General features: G+C 42.4%; 1 protein-coding gene across 1 annotated transcript; it reads right to left on the reverse strand.

Moving 5' to 3' along the window:
• Nucleotides 1–3,082: 3,082 nt before the first annotated feature.
• Nucleotides 3,083–17,526, reverse strand: LOC132582991 (vomeronasal type-2 receptor 26-like). The gene is made up of 4 exons (XM_060254656.1): nt 17,336–17,526; nt 14,047–14,338; nt 5,107–5,233; nt 3,083–3,984 (listed from the first exon to the last, which is right to left on the reverse strand). The coding sequence occupies exons 1-4, from the start codon at nt 17,524–17,526 to the stop codon at nt 3,083–3,085; spliced, it is 1,512 nt and encodes a 503-aa protein (XP_060110639.1).
• Nucleotides 17,527–18,458: the final 932 nt, after the last annotated feature.

Raw genomic sequence — 18,458 nt, forward strand, 5'->3', positions numbered from 1 at the left:
ATCAACTGGATACCAGAGGCCACCTGAGTCTGCCAAAGCTTTGGTTTCTCTTCCACCTAATCAAAGCAAAATTGGAGAATTCAAACTGACAGAGCCCTGCCCCTGCTGAGCCTTTTCTCCAGCTGTTAATGGTGAAGGAGTTTTTAAACATCACAGTCTTGCTGGATTACTGCTTATTTTCCTAGTTTCTTTAGAAAATCCTCAGCTGTAGCTGCAGGAACAAATTACAGTGATTAAGATCATTCAAGGGGGGATAATTGCCACAGTGAGCATTGAGGTCTGAGAGGTGCCACAACTTGGTTTAATTGATTGTTCCAGATGTGGCCCCCAGTTTCTTGTGCTTCCTCAGCAGGACATCTGATTACCTGCCGTGATTTGGGAAATGTCATGAAGAATTGGGGGGGGGGGGTGATACTGTGGAGGCCAGGATTTGAGTAGCAGGAGGAACTCATCAAGGATATGAAGCCATTAAATCCACCCTCGAAAGTTGTTATTTTCTCTAGGGGAACAGGCTGGATAACAGCTACCAGTCAGGGAGAACTTCACCCCACATGTGGATCTTGTCAACCCCAACTGAGCAACAAATGGGAGATGATTTTGAGATATCTATGGTGTCCAAACACTACCCGGAAAGTTAAGCCCCAAAACCATTTTATACAGATGTTCCATTTTAATGTGCATACTACCAGAGAAGCTTCAGTCCTTGGAAGCTTAAAAGAAAACAGCAGGCCATTTTTAAACTGAATAGACACTTTTACTTAATCCATTCATACATACATTCCACGATAAGAATATGAAGGAGGTCTTGAATGATACTTTGAAACATGTCTTAAATAACTTTACCAAAATCAAAGTAGACATAGATTGTATATATACTCATACATAGATTTGGAAATGTAAGTTAATTTTGAGGTGGTATTTCTTTTTCCACATCAGCTTCTTGATTGGTCTCAAAACAGCAAGTTATATTTAGACTCTTGCAGACCATTGTGAAATGGGGATGTCTCACAAATTCTATGTGTTTGGTTCACCCATTATTTCCTGAGCATTCTCTCAAAAGCAACTCTAGGCTTATGTTTCCTTCCTTCCTTTCTTTCTTTCTTTCTTTCTTTCTTTCTTTCTTTCTTTCTTTCTTTCTTTCTTTCTTTCTTTCTTTCTTTCTTTCTTTCTTTCAAAATATTTTTATGCTGCCTTTCCACGTGCTCAGGGTCCTTAGGCCAGCAAACATTTAAAAAATCAACATATTTGACCATTGAAATGATTTTAAAAACTATCAAATATTTAATAAAAGAACATAAACAATCACCCCCAGCATCAGGATGGCAGACCAATAACCATTATTGGGGGGGGGGGGTACACAAAACAAACTGGAAAAATCTTCACCTGCTGGTGATAGACACTGACAAAAGGAGACTGGTTAATCTTCCTGGAGGGAGGGAGTTCCAAAGTATTTGTGCCATGATAGAGAAAACCCATCCAGTCTCAGATGGTCGGGGCTACCAAGGCTAGGCCTCCAAAGATGACTGGTGTGTATGGGTCATGGTGCACCGACCTCCATAATAAAGAGGAACTGAGGGGGGTGGATTATCAAGAATTGTTGTGGAGTGTATCCAGGGAACAAAGTGAATGCAGTCTTTTCGTGAGGAGAGAATTTGTGGTCCAGTATATATTTGTGCAGTTGACCTGTCCTTTATGAAATAAGCTGATGGCAACAGATACAGTCTGCCTTTCACTGCTTGATCTGTGCAACAACCCTGTGAGAGAAGTGAGGTTGATAGCAGATAAATGGCTCAAGGTAATCACGATGAAGGATTTGAACCGAGGGATGTCTTAGTTGTCGATCTCTAACCAGAACCCCCCCAGTGTCTTTGTATTCAATGTCTGAGTTTGGCTTCACACCTAGAACAAAGTATCACATTCCATGTTTCTTTATTGGCTTATATTTTGTGTCATCAGAGTAAGAGAGATGGTTTCCCAATTAAGCCATGAACGCCATTTTCCTATTGAAAACAGTTTCTCCAAGCTAATTTTTATGTCTTGGAATTATATCCCTTTTAGCTGCAAACATGTTTAACCCTGCATACCCTGAAAACCATTTTGGTGCCCAGACTCAAATCGAATTCTTCTACTGTGGACTAGCACAGATATCCTTTCTTAAATTCTGAGGGGCTTTGTGAAAAGTGGATGTGTGGACTCAGATCTTGAGAACTCATTAAACAAAAGAGTATAAAATGATGTCCCAATGAAGGACAGAGGTCAGCTAGCAATTCTTCCATTTTATTTTGGGAAGATTGTATGCATGTGAGCCTGTGTTTGTATGCACACCTGAAAGACATGGCAACCTCTGGTGTCTGACCAATTGGGGGCATGGAAGACATTCAGAGAAGAGGCTGGATAAAGCCTGCTCTCAACTCCTGACTTCTGGTATTCCAAGGAGGTCTCCCATTCAAGTACTTGCCAGAATCAGCCTGGCTTAAATTCCAAGGTCTGACAACATTGGGTTGCCTGGGCTATCCAGGTCAGGGTGTAATTCCTCCTTTGAACGGTGTTTTTTTTTTGCTATATAAACATTGGGGGTGGTAGAAAAATGTCTGTGAGATAGGAGGGGGTTTGTGGTAAAGTGATTATAAGTCTTTCCTACAAAATCATCTTTTTGCATAATCAAATATACTGGAGCCACTCAGATTTGGACAAGCTGTAAAAAATTCAGATCTAACGATCACAACTTAAAAGGCGGACATTTTAATTATCATCCCAAACAGCTGTGATTCATTAATGGTTAATGTTTACCAGTAAATCTCTAGTAAATCTCCAGTAAATCTCTGAGCAAATGAACCAATAATCTCCTCTTTTTCAAGAGAAATACAGGATGGTTTACCAAATTTGACAACTCACATTCATCACAAAAACAAATACTTAACAAAGAATAATTGCTCATAATCAGCCATGCACAGAATTTCTGTCTCCATATTCAGTCATGTGAATTAGTCAAACTTGGTTTGTGTTTCTTTGAGGTCTGCTATATAGTTGGAATTGAACTGTACCCCAAGTTAAACTTCTTTAATTCATTATACTTGGAGAACTAAGTATTTCTCCTAATTAGCTGTTTCCTGTGATTCAGTTGAGGTCTCAGCAGAATAATGTAACATTTTGGGAAAAAGATAAAGCATAGTAAGCCACTGCTAGAGGCCAAGATGGAGAAGATCTCCACAGCTACCATGTATTTTCCTTTGGTGCTCAGGTAGGTTGGAACAAAAGACAACCAAACACTGAAAAATATCAGCATACTGAAGGTGATGAACTTGGCCTCATTGAAACTGTCTGGCAAATTCCTAGCAAGGAACGCGACGGTCAAACTGAGAATGGACAGAAGTCCCATGTAGCTGAGGATCATGTAGAACATGGTGATAGACCCTGGATTGCATTGTATCACTATCTCTTCAGTCAAGGACTGTGCATCTAAATCTGGGAAAGGGGGGGAAGTTCCCAGCCACATCACGCAAATACCTGTTTGAATAAGAGAGCAGGAAAGGACAATAGAATTGCTCAGTCTTCTCCCCACCCACTTTCTCATGTCGGTCCCTGGTTTGGTGGCCATGAAAGCTGCAACCACAGTGATGGTTTTGGCCAACACACAAGAAACAGCCACTGAGAAGATGATGCCAAAAGCAGGTTGCTGGAGACAGCAAGTTAACTTCCTTGGTCTTCCAAGGAAAAGCAAAGAGCAGAGGAAACAGAACAGAAGGGCGACCAGAAGTGTGTAGCTGAGATCTCGGTTGTTGGCTTTGACGATGGGGGTATCTTGGTACTTAATAAAAATTCCTAGAACCAACAGGGTGATTATAGATAAGGTCACAGCAATAGAAATCAAAGAGATCCCTAAAAGTTCTTCATAAGATAGGAAGTTTGTCATTTTGAGAATACATTGATCTTGATCCTTGCTTGGATGCTGATTTTCCTGACATAGAACACAGTCATCCATATCTGAAAGAATAAGAAAGAAAGAGGGGTCATCACAGTGTCCATTCGCATGTAACTTAGAACCTGCTTCTCATAATTGTCTTCCAGGGGAGCACTGAGGGAGTACTTTAAGCTTACTCCTCAAAGCCGGTTCCTTATAAGGAGAAGGCCATCTGAAGATGCAGATTTATATTCATTCACTGTTTCATGTTGTTGTTATTATTGTTTGTTGCTGTCAGGGGTGGAATTCTAGCAGGAGCTCCTTTGCATATTAAGCCACGTACCACAGATGTAGCCAATCCTCCAATAGATTTCAAGTTTCTTTTTTGTAAGCTCTTGGAGGAGTGGCTACATTAGGGGTGGGTGGCCTAATATGCAAAGGAGCTTTTGCTAGAATTCCACCCCCAGTTGTTTTTCTTACAAGCAAATGTCCTGTAAAATTCCATTTCCCTCCTCCCCTGAAGGTTCCTGGACCTACTATGTGTGACACATCTAGGTGGCCAGTGCTTGAAAGAAGGATATGAGGGGGGCAGTGCTGGTAGGTGAGGTCTTCAGTGGCAAAAGAGAGCTGAAAGCTGTTCCACATTCTACCAGTGTTAATCTGCCATTGAAGTCACCATCATCCTGGCCCCATTGCACATTCTTCCCTCCCTGATTGCCCTGATCTCATCCTGCTTCCTCACGCTCCCCATTTCCTTCTCCATTCTACAGACTGCTCAGTTGACTATACACCCATGGTTACTGCAAGACATCATTCATTCATTCATTCATTCATTCACTCGCTCATTCATTCATTCATTCATTGAAGCAGCACCAGTAGATAGTTAGGCAATGCAAGACACCAAGTGGAGGTTCTTTCCATGATCAAATCAAGACTACATTCTGCCACACATTTAGTATAAGATATAATTTGAGACAGATAGGGCAGTCTTGAAGTGAATTGGTGAACGGGCAGTAAATAAAAACATTTGGACTTGGAAGACCTCTTTCCACATACTGCTGATCAAGAGCAGAAGTTTCCATTCCTATAAGCAGGATGGAAGAGATGGTGGCCTTTGGTGTTAGTTATATAGAAGGGTATCCATGCATCTAGCTAACCGGCTGGATCCGAATCAACGTAGAATGCTTGTGCTCTCTGTTACCTACCCACATGGTTTGAAATCTTGCCTTGTGGACAAGGAGCACAATCATAGCAGCAGAATTTCTTCCCTTCCTTCTTCTTCTTGTGATAGCCAGGCGGGCAGTAATCATTGCACAAGGAAAGGGGCACCCCCTGCTCCACTCAAAAGACAGAAAGTTTGGGTAGAAGTAAATAGGTTCTTGCTCATTAATTGATATGGAAATAAACAACTAGACAGCTGCATTAGAAGAATAGAAGATTTATTGTACCTTGCAAGTCCTTCCCTCATCTCAGCTGACAATATTTTTGCATGCTATTGTCCGGTTGAACAATAGTGAATGGAAGGAAAGAAACTTACTTCATTCCCCCCCTGCTCTAATGGATAGCATAAACTGTATCTGGCTGTGCCATAAAAAAAAAGATGGGTTTTTTTTTAAATGTATCCAAAGTAGGTGATTTGCAAAGAGGGCATCTGATCTCCCCTCCACCATAACTTCTTCCTTTGAAAGCGTCCTCAGCCTTTCTCTTTTTCCTGCCTCCTACTTCCCTTTCCAATCTACCTTTATCTTCCTCCATCATGGTCTGTAGTTTTCCCTCCTTCCCTGTTTCCTTTGCAGCTGTCCAAGTTGTTACAGTGCCAACCACTGGACCCAATCCCGTAGTATGGTGAGGATATCCAGCACTGCATAATCCCTTGTATCACCGTCCCCGCACTATTTTCTCTTTTACCTCCTTCTGGCAAACCCTATTCCCTCACCTTCTCCTGCTTCCTTTTCTCTTTCTGACCCACAAACTATTTCTATCTGCTCTCCTGCAGCTATATGTATTATTTATTTACTTCATATATGCTTCACTCCCCCCACCCCCCACGCCCTGACTGGGAATCCAAAGCATCTAGCATCATTCTTCTCTTTGTCATTTAATCCTCACAAGAATCTGGTGCAGTAGATTAGGCTCAATGTGTTTGACTTGCCCAAGATCACGGAATGAATTTCCATGGCAGATTGGGGATTTCTTTGAACCTGAGTATTCCAGATTTAATCTGATACTCTGCTACACTACGCCGACATTCATGGGGTTGTTGCTATTGGACAGTAGCAAACAGTCAGACCTGTAAATTGGGTGTTAGCAAATCATTCAGTGGTGGCTGCTAGGCCTAACCCAGGAAAGTCTTGCCTCAAAGCCCAAAACACCTCTGTAAATGGCCTTCCCCCAATCATCTTTTATTGACATCCACTAAGTCTTAAACTAACAATAATGTTGTAGTTGCCTAGCAAAAGCAACAGATAATTTGTTTCTAAAAGACACTATTTTTCTATTATTTAAGAACATAAGAGGAACCATGTTCAATCAGGCAAATGGCCCATCCGGTCCAACATTCTATGTCACACAGTGGCCAAAAAACCCAAGTGCCGTCAGGAGGTCCACCTGTGGTACCAGGACACTAGAAGCCCTCCCTCTGTGCCCCCCAAGCACCAAGAATACAGAGCATCACTGCCCCAGACAGAGAGTTCCAACAAGAAGCTGTGGCTAATAGCCACTGATGGACCTCTGCTCTATATGCTTATTCAATCCACCCTTGAAGCTGTCTATGCTTGTAGCCACTCCACCTTTTGTGGCAGCGATTCCATGTGTTAATCACCCTTTGAGTGAAGAAGTACTTCCTTTTATCCATTCTATCCTGACTGCTCAGGAATTTCATTAAATGACCATGGGTTCTTGTATTGTGAGAAAGGGAGAAAAGTACTTCTTTCTCGACCTTCTCTATCCCATGTATAATCTTGTAAACCTCTATCATGTCAATGCTCAGGCATTGTTTCTCCAAGCTAAAGAGCCCCAAGCATTTTAACCTTTCTTCATAGGGAAAGTGTTCCAACCCTTAATCATTCTAGTTGCCCTTTTCTGCACCTTTTCCAATGCTATAGTATCTTTTTTAAGGTACAGTGACCAGAATTGTACACAGTATTCCAAATGAGGCCGCACCATCAATTTATTCAGAGGCATTATGATATGGCTGATTTGTTTTAAATTCCCTTCCTAATCATTCCCAGCACAGCATTTGTCTTTTTTTTTTTTAATCACACACTGTCTCGACATTTTCAGTGAGTTATCTGCCAGGACCCCAAGATCTCTCCCTTGGTCAGTCTCTGCCAGTTCACACCCCACCAACTTCTATTTATAGTTAGGATTTTTGGCCCCAGTGTGCATTACTTTGCACTTGGCCACATTGAACCTCATTTGCCACGTTGACACCCACTCGCCCAGCCTCTACAGATCCCTTTGGAGTGCCGCACAATCCTCTCTGGTTCTCACCACTCTGAACAATTTAGTGTCATCTGCAAACTTAGCCACTTCACTGCTTACTCCCAACTCCAAATCATTAATGAACAAATTAAAAAGCATCAGACCCAATACTGAGCCCTGTGGCACTCCACTGTTTACCATCCTCCACTGAAAAAATTGCCCATTTATGCTCACTCACTGTTTCCTATCAATTAGGCAGTTTTTGATCCACAAGAGGACTTGTCCTTTTACCTTATGACTCTTGAACTTACTAAGGAGCCTTTTATGAGGAACTTTATCAAAAGCTTTCTGAAAGTCAACGTAAACAACATCAATTGGATCCTCTTTGTCCACATGTTTGTTCACCTCCTCAAAGAATTCCAACAAGTTAGTGAGACAAGATCTTCCCTTACAGATCCCAGATGCTAAGTCTTCCTCAATAACTTTTGTTCATCAATGTGCCTGCTAATTCTCTCTTTGATAATGGTTTCCACCAACTTGTCCGGTATTGAAGTCAGACTTACTGGTCTGTAATTTCCCGGATCTCCTCTGGAACCTTTTTTAAAGATGGGAGTGACATTTGCTACCTTCCACTCCTCAGGAACGGGGGCAGATTTGAATGAAAGTTTGCATATTTTTTGTCAGGAGATACACAATTTCACCTTTGAGTTCTTTCAAAACTCTTGGATGTATAATAATAATGATAATGATACATTTTATTTATATCCCACCCTCCCCGCCGAAGCAGGCTCAGGGCAGCTCACAACATATTAATCCAATATACAATAAAATAATACAATTCAATAGTTATTACATTATAAAACCAACATTTAAAACATTTCTATTTAAAATTAACATTTCTGGTGCTATATTGTAAATTTAATTATGATTGTAATGGCAGGAAACATCTACAGCGAGCTGTGCTGATTTAGGCAAAGTCTACAGACTTTTAAATGACACGTTAACTTTAATGGTTGCCAAATTTCTTCAACAGGCCATGGAAATCCGACAGAGATTGGCTCTGGAATGACCGTATCTTATTTTTTTTATTAATTTAATTTTGTTAAACTTGAAATTACATATATTTTACTCATTTTATGTACATTAGCTCCCCTGCGTACTCTATTATCCAGGATTTTATATTACTTATATTTTTATTTAAATCTGTTTTATGCCAATAAAGGCTTATTGTTGTTGTTGCTGAGTCTATCAATGGCTCAAGAATCAAGCGAAGGCCATCTTAAAAAGAATGGTCTTGCAGGCCCTGCAGAATTGTTCAAGACTTTGCAGGGCCTGCACTTCGTCCGGATGTCGATTCCACAGGTGTGGAGCTACAATGGAGAAGGCCTGTTCCCGTGTGTTCTTCAAAAAGGCCTCCTTCGGCCCAGGGATGTTCAGTTGGTTCTTTCCCGCTGACCTCAGTACTCTCTGGGGTTCAAATAGGGAGAGACGGTCCCTCAGGTAGGCAGGCCTTCGACCATATAGGGCTTTAAAGGTAATAACCAGCACTTTGTAACAAACCCTTTATGCAACTGGCAGCCACTGCAGTCCGTGCAGCCCCGGCTGTATGTGCTCCCACTTTGGGAGCCCTAGCAACAGCCTACCCGCCGCATTCTGCACCAGCTGCAGCTTCCAGGTTTGGCACAAAGGCAGCCCCATGTAGAGGGCATTACAGTAATCCAGTCACAAGGTGACCGTTGCATGGATCACTGTTGCTAGGTCCCGACGCTCTAGGAAGGGGGCCATCGGCCTCGCCTGCTATCTGGGCCTCAATTGACAATGAAGGCTCCAGTAGGACCCCCAAGCTCCTGACCCGGTGTGCCGCTTTCAGTGACACACCGTCAAAAACTGGGAGAGGAATTTCTCCTCCCAGAGCACCACAACCAACGCAAAGGTCCTCTGTCTTCGTTGGATTCAACTTCAACCTACTCAGCCTGAGCCAACCTACCACGACCTGCAATGCCAGGTCCAGATTTTTGGGGACGCGGCCAGGCTGGCCGTCCACTAGTAGATAGAGCTGGGTGTCATCTGCATATTGATGGCACCCAAGCCCATACCTCCAGGCAATCTGGGCAAGGGGGTGCATGTAGATGTTAAATAACCTCGGGGAGAGAACTGCACCCCACAATCTAGTGAGTGCCTCTGGGACAGCTCTCCTCCAATTGCCACCCTTTGTCCTCGTCCATCGAGAAAGGAGGAAAGCCATTGTAAGGCCAACCCCCTGACCCCTGCGTCGGCGAGCCAGCGGGTCAGTAACTGATGGTCGACTGTGTCGAACACAGCCAACAGATCTAACAACGTCAGCACCGCCACACCGCCTCAATGCCCCTGGAAGTCATCCACCAAGGTGACCAGCACTGTCTCCGTCCCATGGCCTGGACAAAAGCCGGACTGGTGAGGATCTAAGATGGAAGCGTCATCCCAAAAACACCACTGCCCTCTCATAATTTTACCTAAGAATGGTAAATTTGAGACCAGTCGATAATTCGCCAATTCAGCCAGATCTGCTGTACACTTTTTCAAGACAGGACAGACCATAGCCTCTTTTAGAGGTGTTGGAAAGCGCACCTCCAAGAAGGATCTATTTACGATGTCCCGTAAAGGACATCTGAGCTCCCTCTGGCAAGATTTAATCAGGCAAGAGGGGCATGGGTCCAGATCACAAGTTGTTGGGCGTACAGTAGAGAGAATTCTGTCAGCTTCCCCCAGGCTAAGTGTGTCAAAGTGATCCAGAACTAAACCAGAAGACAGGCATGGAGCCTCGAGTTCTTGTACTGTATCCATTGTGGCGGGCAAGTCCTGGAGGAGTGACGTGATTTTATCTGCAAAAAATTTCGCAAAAGTCTCACAGCCTATCTCTAATTCTCTCACATTTGGTCTGCCTTGAGGCAGTGTTGTAAAGCTTCCAATTATCCTAAATAATTGTAGGACCTCCTATCTCATCACCTCAATCTGACTCAGGTCAGATTTGGGGAGTTATACCCCTCAGTGTTTGGGGAATTTTTTGGGGGGTGAGGGTTGGGGTTTAACTGGGATGTTTCTCAGGTTTGTAGAAAATTTCCTCCTGTCTGTTTACTTTTCCAATTTCGATCTTTATGTGTCCACAGAACTGACCACATTGAAGATTACAGCTATTGATGATATGAGAGAGAGAAGGAGAGATATTCTGAACTTTAATAATCTTAGAACTCTTCTTAGATTTTGTATCCCAGAATTTTTAATGATACACATCAGAATCAAAGATAGGCAGGGTCAAGATATGGAGCAAAGAAAACTTTCAGACCCCACATCACCCATATGAGGATTGGAGTTGCCCACCAAATTCACTTTAAACCATACTTGGCTCATATTCCTTGGCCATGAAATCATTTCCTTTTGAATGATGAATTCTTGTCCTACAAGAGCATTGGGATTCACTCTTCCAACTTTCACTCTAAGAAAGGACTTGTTTGGGAAGGTGATGAAGTTTGTTATGTCAAATCCAGTTCCCATTTCTCTCTTTGCTTTAAAAGACATGGCTTCTCCTTCTGAGTTATTAAACACAATGCCTTGAAGGACTGGATGGAGCTGGTTGAGGAAGAATAAAGTCATCTATAACTATTTCTATTCGGGAAGAACATTTAAAAGGAAATTCTTTTCTCCTTACCGCCCCCCCCCCCGATGCCAACATACATCTGGTTAACGGTGGTTCAGAATGGATCAAACTAAGTATTAACTCCCATCCATTGATGGAATCAGAAGGGGTTTTTTATAAAAAAAATGGTGGAGAGATTACCTGCCAAGGTTGTAGATCTGGAAACTCAATAATTTTCCTACCCGGAATTGCTCTGTAGATGGATCTGGATGAGTACACAGCATACAATGCATGTGCCACAGCATAGACTGCATTATAGATGCTATAGCTTTGACCACTCATGTCCATTTCAAAAACTGACCTAGGGAGATTCACTAGCCTCTCCTCCCCAGTACATGCGTCGGGGATCTCCATTCCCTCCTGGGGACTCTGAAGAGTACAATCAAAGGCTTGTTCCCAAAAGGTCTCTAGAAAACAATCTACTTTTCCCCACTTAGGGTTTACATTCTGAAGAAATGTCTGAAATCCAGCTACCTCATTTGAGTGAGCTGTGAAGGAAATTGCACCATCAAAGTATTGGAAGTCCCAGTGCTTTTGACTGCCTACTAATGCAAAATCAACCTGGCCTGTCAGAATCCACACCTTTCTGTAGGAGGCATTTTCTTTATATCCAGGATCTCCTAGGAGCATATGCGTGATAAATATCAGAAAGGTTCTTGATTCTCCATAGAAGATATATGCATTGGCTTTGCTCTCTGTGAAAGGTCGATACATATTTGAGATTACTTCATTCTCAACAAACAAGTTGTTCCAGCTGAGAGTATTTGGACATCTTTCAGTGGAGGCTGAACAGATTCCATGTTTGGAAAGCAGTGGCTCCAGGACTTTCAAGAAATGTTCTCCATTGTCATTATCCACAGCAAAAAGCCCGACCCACATCCAGCCAAAATGCTGAAGCAGCCAGATAATCCCCATGTACTGAAGTTCATCATTTGATACCATGCGGTAAAAGGAATGGAACAGTTTCGTATCCCTCTCCTCTGGGGCAAATGAACCATAAGTGAGCTAAAAGGAAAGTTCAGATATTCTACAATTAATTGTATTGAGTATTGGCATGCTTGAGCCTCTTTGTACAATGAATAGTTGTTGGAAAAGTTGATGATTTCATCAACAATTGAGTTACACTGAGTGGAAATTGTAGCTGGAAACACAGTGCTATTTTGACCACTGCCACCCTCTTCCATCAAGTGAAGACACAAGATAACTACATATGCAATAAAACAAATAACATTAAAATGCAAAGTCTGAAACATGAAGCTATTTCATGAACTTTGAAGAACAGGTTGTATAAAGAAAGTCAATTCCAGCTTGGAGGAACCTTGGAGATTTTGAAAAGGAGCTTGTTGAAGGTGTGGGATGAGGACCAAAGCAGACTCAGCTGGAATGTGATGCTGTAGAGAACTCAAGGCCTCACCTGGAGGCAAGGAACCTAAACTGTAACTGTGAAGGAACCGGCCCGATTCTGCTTTTAGACCCGGTCCCGTCAACTCCCTATTGAGTCGCCAACTCTTGGAGGGAGCTATTTCTCCTCCAGCCACTTGGGCTCGCTGCCACCACCTGCTCATTCTAGGGGTTCAGATTGAGAGGAACAGGACTCCCAATCCCCCTCTCCAGCTATGAGGCCAGGCCTCAAGGCCCTCTGCCACCCAGTACTTGGGTATCACAGAGACCACAGCACTTCTTCGGGGAACCCCTGGAGGACTGACACCTTATCCAACTGCATGCCTTCCCCTTTCCCCGGGGCCCCCTTCTTAAAGCAGCGTGGTCTAAGGCGGTTGGGGATCCACGTGGTACAGAGTTTGACTGCCAGCATTCAAAACAGTAAAAATATTTAATTAAAAGAGGAAAAGAAAAGAAGAACAAAACAAAAACAGTTGCATGTAAAAGGTTAACACAGCACAGCACCCGCACAGCAAACAGCATGACAAAGAAAAGGTGGTTATAAACGCATCTTATTGTCCCTGGTCTAAACTTGCCCTGTCTTGTGGATGACTTACTTGGTCTGACTGCCTGGAGTCAGGAGCCCCCATGCTCCCAGCCTCCTCCTTTGAGCGCCAGTTGAGGACTGCTTTTCTTCCTGGTTAACTCAAATGCAAAGAACAAAAGAACTTCCTGCCGCTCTAGGAGGCTTTCCCCCTAGAGTTGCTGGTTTGGCTCTGGAAGGGAGGGGGTGTTGGAGGGAGGCTAGGCCAAAGCCTGCTTAGCAGTTTCATGTTCCCTCCCAACTAAGATGGCGTTTCTCCACACATAACAAAGGCACTTCATTGTCAGCATCTGGGGCAACATCACCATGGTTCCTGATTTATTCCAGCCTGAAACTGAAAGCTATGCTGAAAACTGTTATACCACATCCCAACTACCCCATGCCATTCAAGAAACCAAAGGTAGAGGTGATGCTAGTCAGAACCAAGGGTGTCCCTTCCAAAACCCATTCTGTCAATCCAGCTAATGATCCAGCTGTTTGTTATAACTCTCTCCTCTTCTTCACCAGAATTAAAAAAGAAAAAAGAAATGTGAAATGACTGTCCCTTCCTGAAACCATTTTGTCAATCCAGCTAATGATATAGAAACAGCCTTTCATGCATTGATGAGTCAGAGTGTTCTCCAATTATCCCTACTTGAGTTCTAGCCATTACCCAGTCAGGTCCTGCAATTCCTATTTATGGCCTAACCAGTTGTAGAACTGGGAGAGGAGTCCCAAACTCTTTGGGACTGTGGGCACAACATGAATTCTTTCCCATTGTTAGGACAACTGCTCAGTTCACTAGTGACTTCTCATGGCTCATTTGAAGCAGAGAATTTGGCTTCACTAGATTCATTAATGAACCTATCAGAAATAGCTATGGGAAAGAAATATACTAGAAGGACCTATCCTAACTCCTACTTCCTGATACTTCTTGCCTGTCTGATGTAACCTTCCTTTTTTTGGTACTTTTGCAAATCACACAAACTTGATTTTGCTGTTTGTTATAACTCTCTCTTCATCACCAGAATTAAAAAAAATAACAAAAGAAATGTGAAATTAAACACCTCACAGTATACATCCTACCTGTGGAATTTTATAAAGACCAAAGATGTCTGCCATTTGAAAGGAGGTATCAGAGGAAAGCCCGCCAATGACAGCCATCAGGTTTTTATGAGTGTCACACATATAATTGGGGAAGCTTCGATGTATCTTGAAGATAAGGTCAAAAGAGCTGCGATAGGTCACTCTTGCATCATAATAGCTGTCAGAGATGTGGACGCCAAGTGTGATATTGGGTAAGATCTGGGTATTCGCATTGACCTCACTGATAGCGAATTCCAAGGCCAGGACATGCTGGTACAACTTTGTCACGACACTGTGGATAGACAAGGGTTATTTTATATGATAATTCTGTAATGCACCACATTTTATCATACTATTGATCATTTTGTCTCTGACTGAATTAATTCAATAAAAGGCTATTTTAAATATTTTACTGATTTTTTTCTAAGATATTAAACATTTCTTTATTTACATGAAATAACATTTGGCTTATCTAGAATGTACTGCTCTATGAATTTGTTTAGGAAATAAAAATAGGAGAAACTGATTTTTTGCCAGCTCAAAGCAGTGAACGATAAAAGAATGGAAGAAGCTAAACTGGTGGGAAAGAAGACCTCGGAAAAGCAGAACAGAAAACAGGTGCATGCAAACATTCTACAGCAAAGGAAGCAGTTTCACTAAAGGACTCATTTCTAAGAGCCAGTTGGGTGTAGTGGTTAAGTGTGCGAACTCTTATCTGGGAGAACCGGGTTTGATTCCCCACTCTTCCACTTGCACCTGCTAGCATGGCCTTGGGTCAGCTGTAGCTCTGGCAGAGGTTGTCCTTGAAAGGGCAGCTGCTGTGAGAGCCCTCTCCAGCCCCACCCACCTCACAGGGTGTCTGTTGTGGGGAAGGAAGGTAAAGGAGATTGTGAGCCGCTCTGAGACTCTTCGGAGTGGAGGGCGGGTTATAAATCCAATATCTTTCTTCTTCTTCTAATACAGCCTATTTTTAATTCAGTAAATAAATGGTTTTATTGCTTTTCAGGATGTTATAAATGACTGGCAATCCTAATAAACATTTATTCTATATTCCACCTCAAATCCCATGCCTTGATTATGGTCATCGGCAATACTGTTATTGTTGTTGGCCTTCAAGTCACAGCTGAATTATGGTGACACTATAGAATTTTCAAGACAAGAGATGTTCAGAGGGGGTTTGCTATCGCCTGCTTCCATGTCATGACTCTGGTGTGCCTTGGTGGTCTCCTAGCCAAACATTCATCAGGGCCCACCCTGCTTAGCTTCCAAGGTCTGACAAGAAAGGGCTAACTTGGGCTATCCAGGTAATGGTCATCAACAAAATGATAATCCAGATTTAATGCTTACAAACTATAGGTACTGAAAGAATCGTTTCCCACAATATTGTGCTAATACCATTTTGGTTGTCACTAACAGATTCCTAATTAGACTTTGCATTTCTGGCTTCAGTTGCTAGAAATAAGGTCTCAAAAGTGCATTTGTTTAGAACGTTGAATACATTTTGCCTGCATTTCTTTTCACTACAGGGCAACATCACATAACAGAATATCTCTTACTTTTCCAGCTCAGATATTTTTGAGAAGTATTATTTTCTGGTTTTGCAATACTGTCTGGTGTAATGAGAGCCCTGTGGCGCAGAGTGGTAAAGCTGTAGTACTGCAGTCGGAGCCCTCTGCTCACGACCTGAGTTCGATTCCAGCAGAAGCTGGTTCAGGTAGCTGGCTAGAGTTTGACACAGCCTTACATCCTTCCGAGGTCAGTAAATTGTGTACCCAGCTTGCTGGTTGGAAAGTGTAGATGACTGGTGAAGGCAACAGCAAACCACCCCGTAAAAAGGTTTGCTGTGAAAACGTTGTGAAAGCTGCGTCACCCCAGAGTCGGAAACGACTGGTGCTTACACAGGGGACCTTTCCTTTCCTTTTCCTGGTGTAATGTGTCATCTACACATTCTTTATATATTTCTCATTTTTATATTTACCTACATTTCTTAATATCTTTAGGTAAAATGTACCATTTTTCATTGAAATGCTAATCAATAGATCTTCCCTCCCCACCAGGGCTTTCATCTGCATGTGTTAATAAACTATGTTGACACACAGAGATAGTAGACAATACTTTTAACAGCTTTTCCAGTACATTAAGGAAGGTTTCCTTTTTAAAGACTAAAATAATCTGATTTATGGCTATTTAATGATATAAACCCGCACATTTCAAGTCACTGACATTTCAGAAGACATATCTTGCTTGCTTTTTGTGCAGCTTCTCAGCCTTTTGGCGAAGATCAAGTGTGTGTTTGGCAGCAATCTTTAGTCCTTATATACGAGTCCAGTTATTCTCCAATCCATCCAAGGATTAGACACTCCTAGATCAAAGGCCTGCACAAATTATTTCCCTGGTAGGACCAGCATATATACTGTTTTTAATCTAAATGGCTTCCCACTTGGAAGCAAAATAGTATTTTTCAATATTGGGTATGGCCATTTTGCCTTGTGGCCGAGATTTTTCTTTTATCCTTGTCTGAATGGCAAGTTTCTTATTTCTCCAGATAGGGTTATTAAATAAAAAGAGTATGCGAGATAGCAAGGATTGCTTTATAAGTAATGAAAAAAAACCATAAATACAAATACAATTCTAGATTTTTTTTTTAAAAAAAATCATTGTTTAGGTACCTACACTGTCTTAACCAAACTGTCTCTTGAACAATCTCCCCCACTCTTTTTCAGTGAATATGGATTTCCCTTAGTTACACCATTCAAGTGGTAGCAATGTATAGAAATATCACAGAAACTGTATGTGGTTTTGGTGCTTCTAAAATATTCTTTATAACCAATAAGGTTGCCAGCTTCCCCCCAACGAACGGTGAGGGATGGGGGGTTTGGTATGCCAGATCCAAGCTGGAAATTTGGGGCTGCAGACTGGGGAGGACAGGGATCACAGTAGGGTGCAAAGACAAAGTGTCCACCCTCCAAAGCATCTATTTTCTCCAGGGAACTGATCACTGTAGTCATGGAGATGAGCCTTACTTGTGGGGGATTCCTAGGTTCCAACTGACAGCTGGCATCTTTCCTACCTGCCCTGTTCCTGCTTTCCAAAACAGAGATTCTGTTGTGGGAGAAGAAAGTCAGCATTCTTTGTAACAAACAATAGAGAACAATAGCCACAAAATGATTTGAAGGGTAGGGACGCAAGTCTGGGAGCACTTTCTTCGAGCATCCTGCCTATTGTATAAATAATTCACAGGTTTTGTAATCTGAGTTCATAGAAAGACCAGAGGGGTTTCATTCCTTACTTGGGAACCTCAAACAAGTCCGGTGAAGGGTTTTTCCTGAAGTCCAGGTCACAAAACACATAGCCGATCTGAGAAACAATCCCACCAAGGAGGAAGTTCCCTGGCTGGTACAACTCATGGAGGTCAGGGAGGGCATCTCTCAGAGGGCACTTGTCTGATTTGCTGGTTGTCGCAGTCGGTAGAAATGGCATGATCATGAATACTACCATCTGATGGTAAAATTTCCCCACAGATACCCCTCCTCCTGGTCTCATCCTCAGTACTGGCTCAACCCAAACAGTATCTTAGCTTCATTAATACCCTTTGGACAAAGAAGCACGTCCACATTCCTTGCAGCATCAACTGGACAACAGAGGCCACCTGAGTGAAAAGTGAGTCTGCCAAAGCTTTGGTTTCTCTTCCACCTAATCAAAGCAAAATTGGAGAATTCAAACTGACAGAGCCCTGCCCCTGCTGAGCCTTTTTTCCAGCTGTTAATGGTGAAGGAGTTTTTAAACATCACAGTCTTGCTGGATTACTGCTTATTTTCCTAGTTTCTTTAGAAAATCCTCAGCTGTGGCTGCAGGTACAAATTGCAGTTATTTAGATCATTTTAAGGGGAGTAATTGCTACAGTTAACTTAGAGGTCTGAGAGGTGCCACAACTTGGTTTAATTGATTGTTCCAGATGTGGCCTCACATTTCTTGTGCTTCCTTAGCCGGACATATGATTGTCTGCTGTGACTTGGGAAATGTCATGAAGAATTTTTTTTTTGGGGGGGGGGGTATTGTGGAGGCCAGGGTTTGAGTAGCAGAAGGAACTCAGCAAGGATATGAAGCCATTAAATCTACCCTGTAAATATACTATTTTCTCTAGGGAAATAGTCTGGATAACAGCTACAAGTCAGGGAGAACTTCACCGCATGTGTGGATCTTGTCAACCCCAATGGAGCAATGAGTGGGAGATGGTTTTGTGATATCTATGGTGACCAAACACCACCCCGAAAGTTAAGCCCCAAAACCATCTTTTACAGGTGTTCCAGTTTAATGTGCATACTACCAGAGAAGCTCCAATCCTCAGCAGCTTAAAAACAAAACAATACAGTAGGCCGTTTTTAAACTGAGTTGACACTTCCACTTATTCC

Source organism: Heteronotia binoei, chromosome 15 (assembly GCF_032191835.1).
Source record: "Heteronotia binoei isolate CCM8104 ecotype False Entrance Well chromosome 15, APGP_CSIRO_Hbin_v1, whole genome shotgun sequence".
Classification (NCBI taxonomy): domain Eukaryota; kingdom Metazoa; phylum Chordata; class Lepidosauria; order Squamata; family Gekkonidae; genus Heteronotia; species Heteronotia binoei.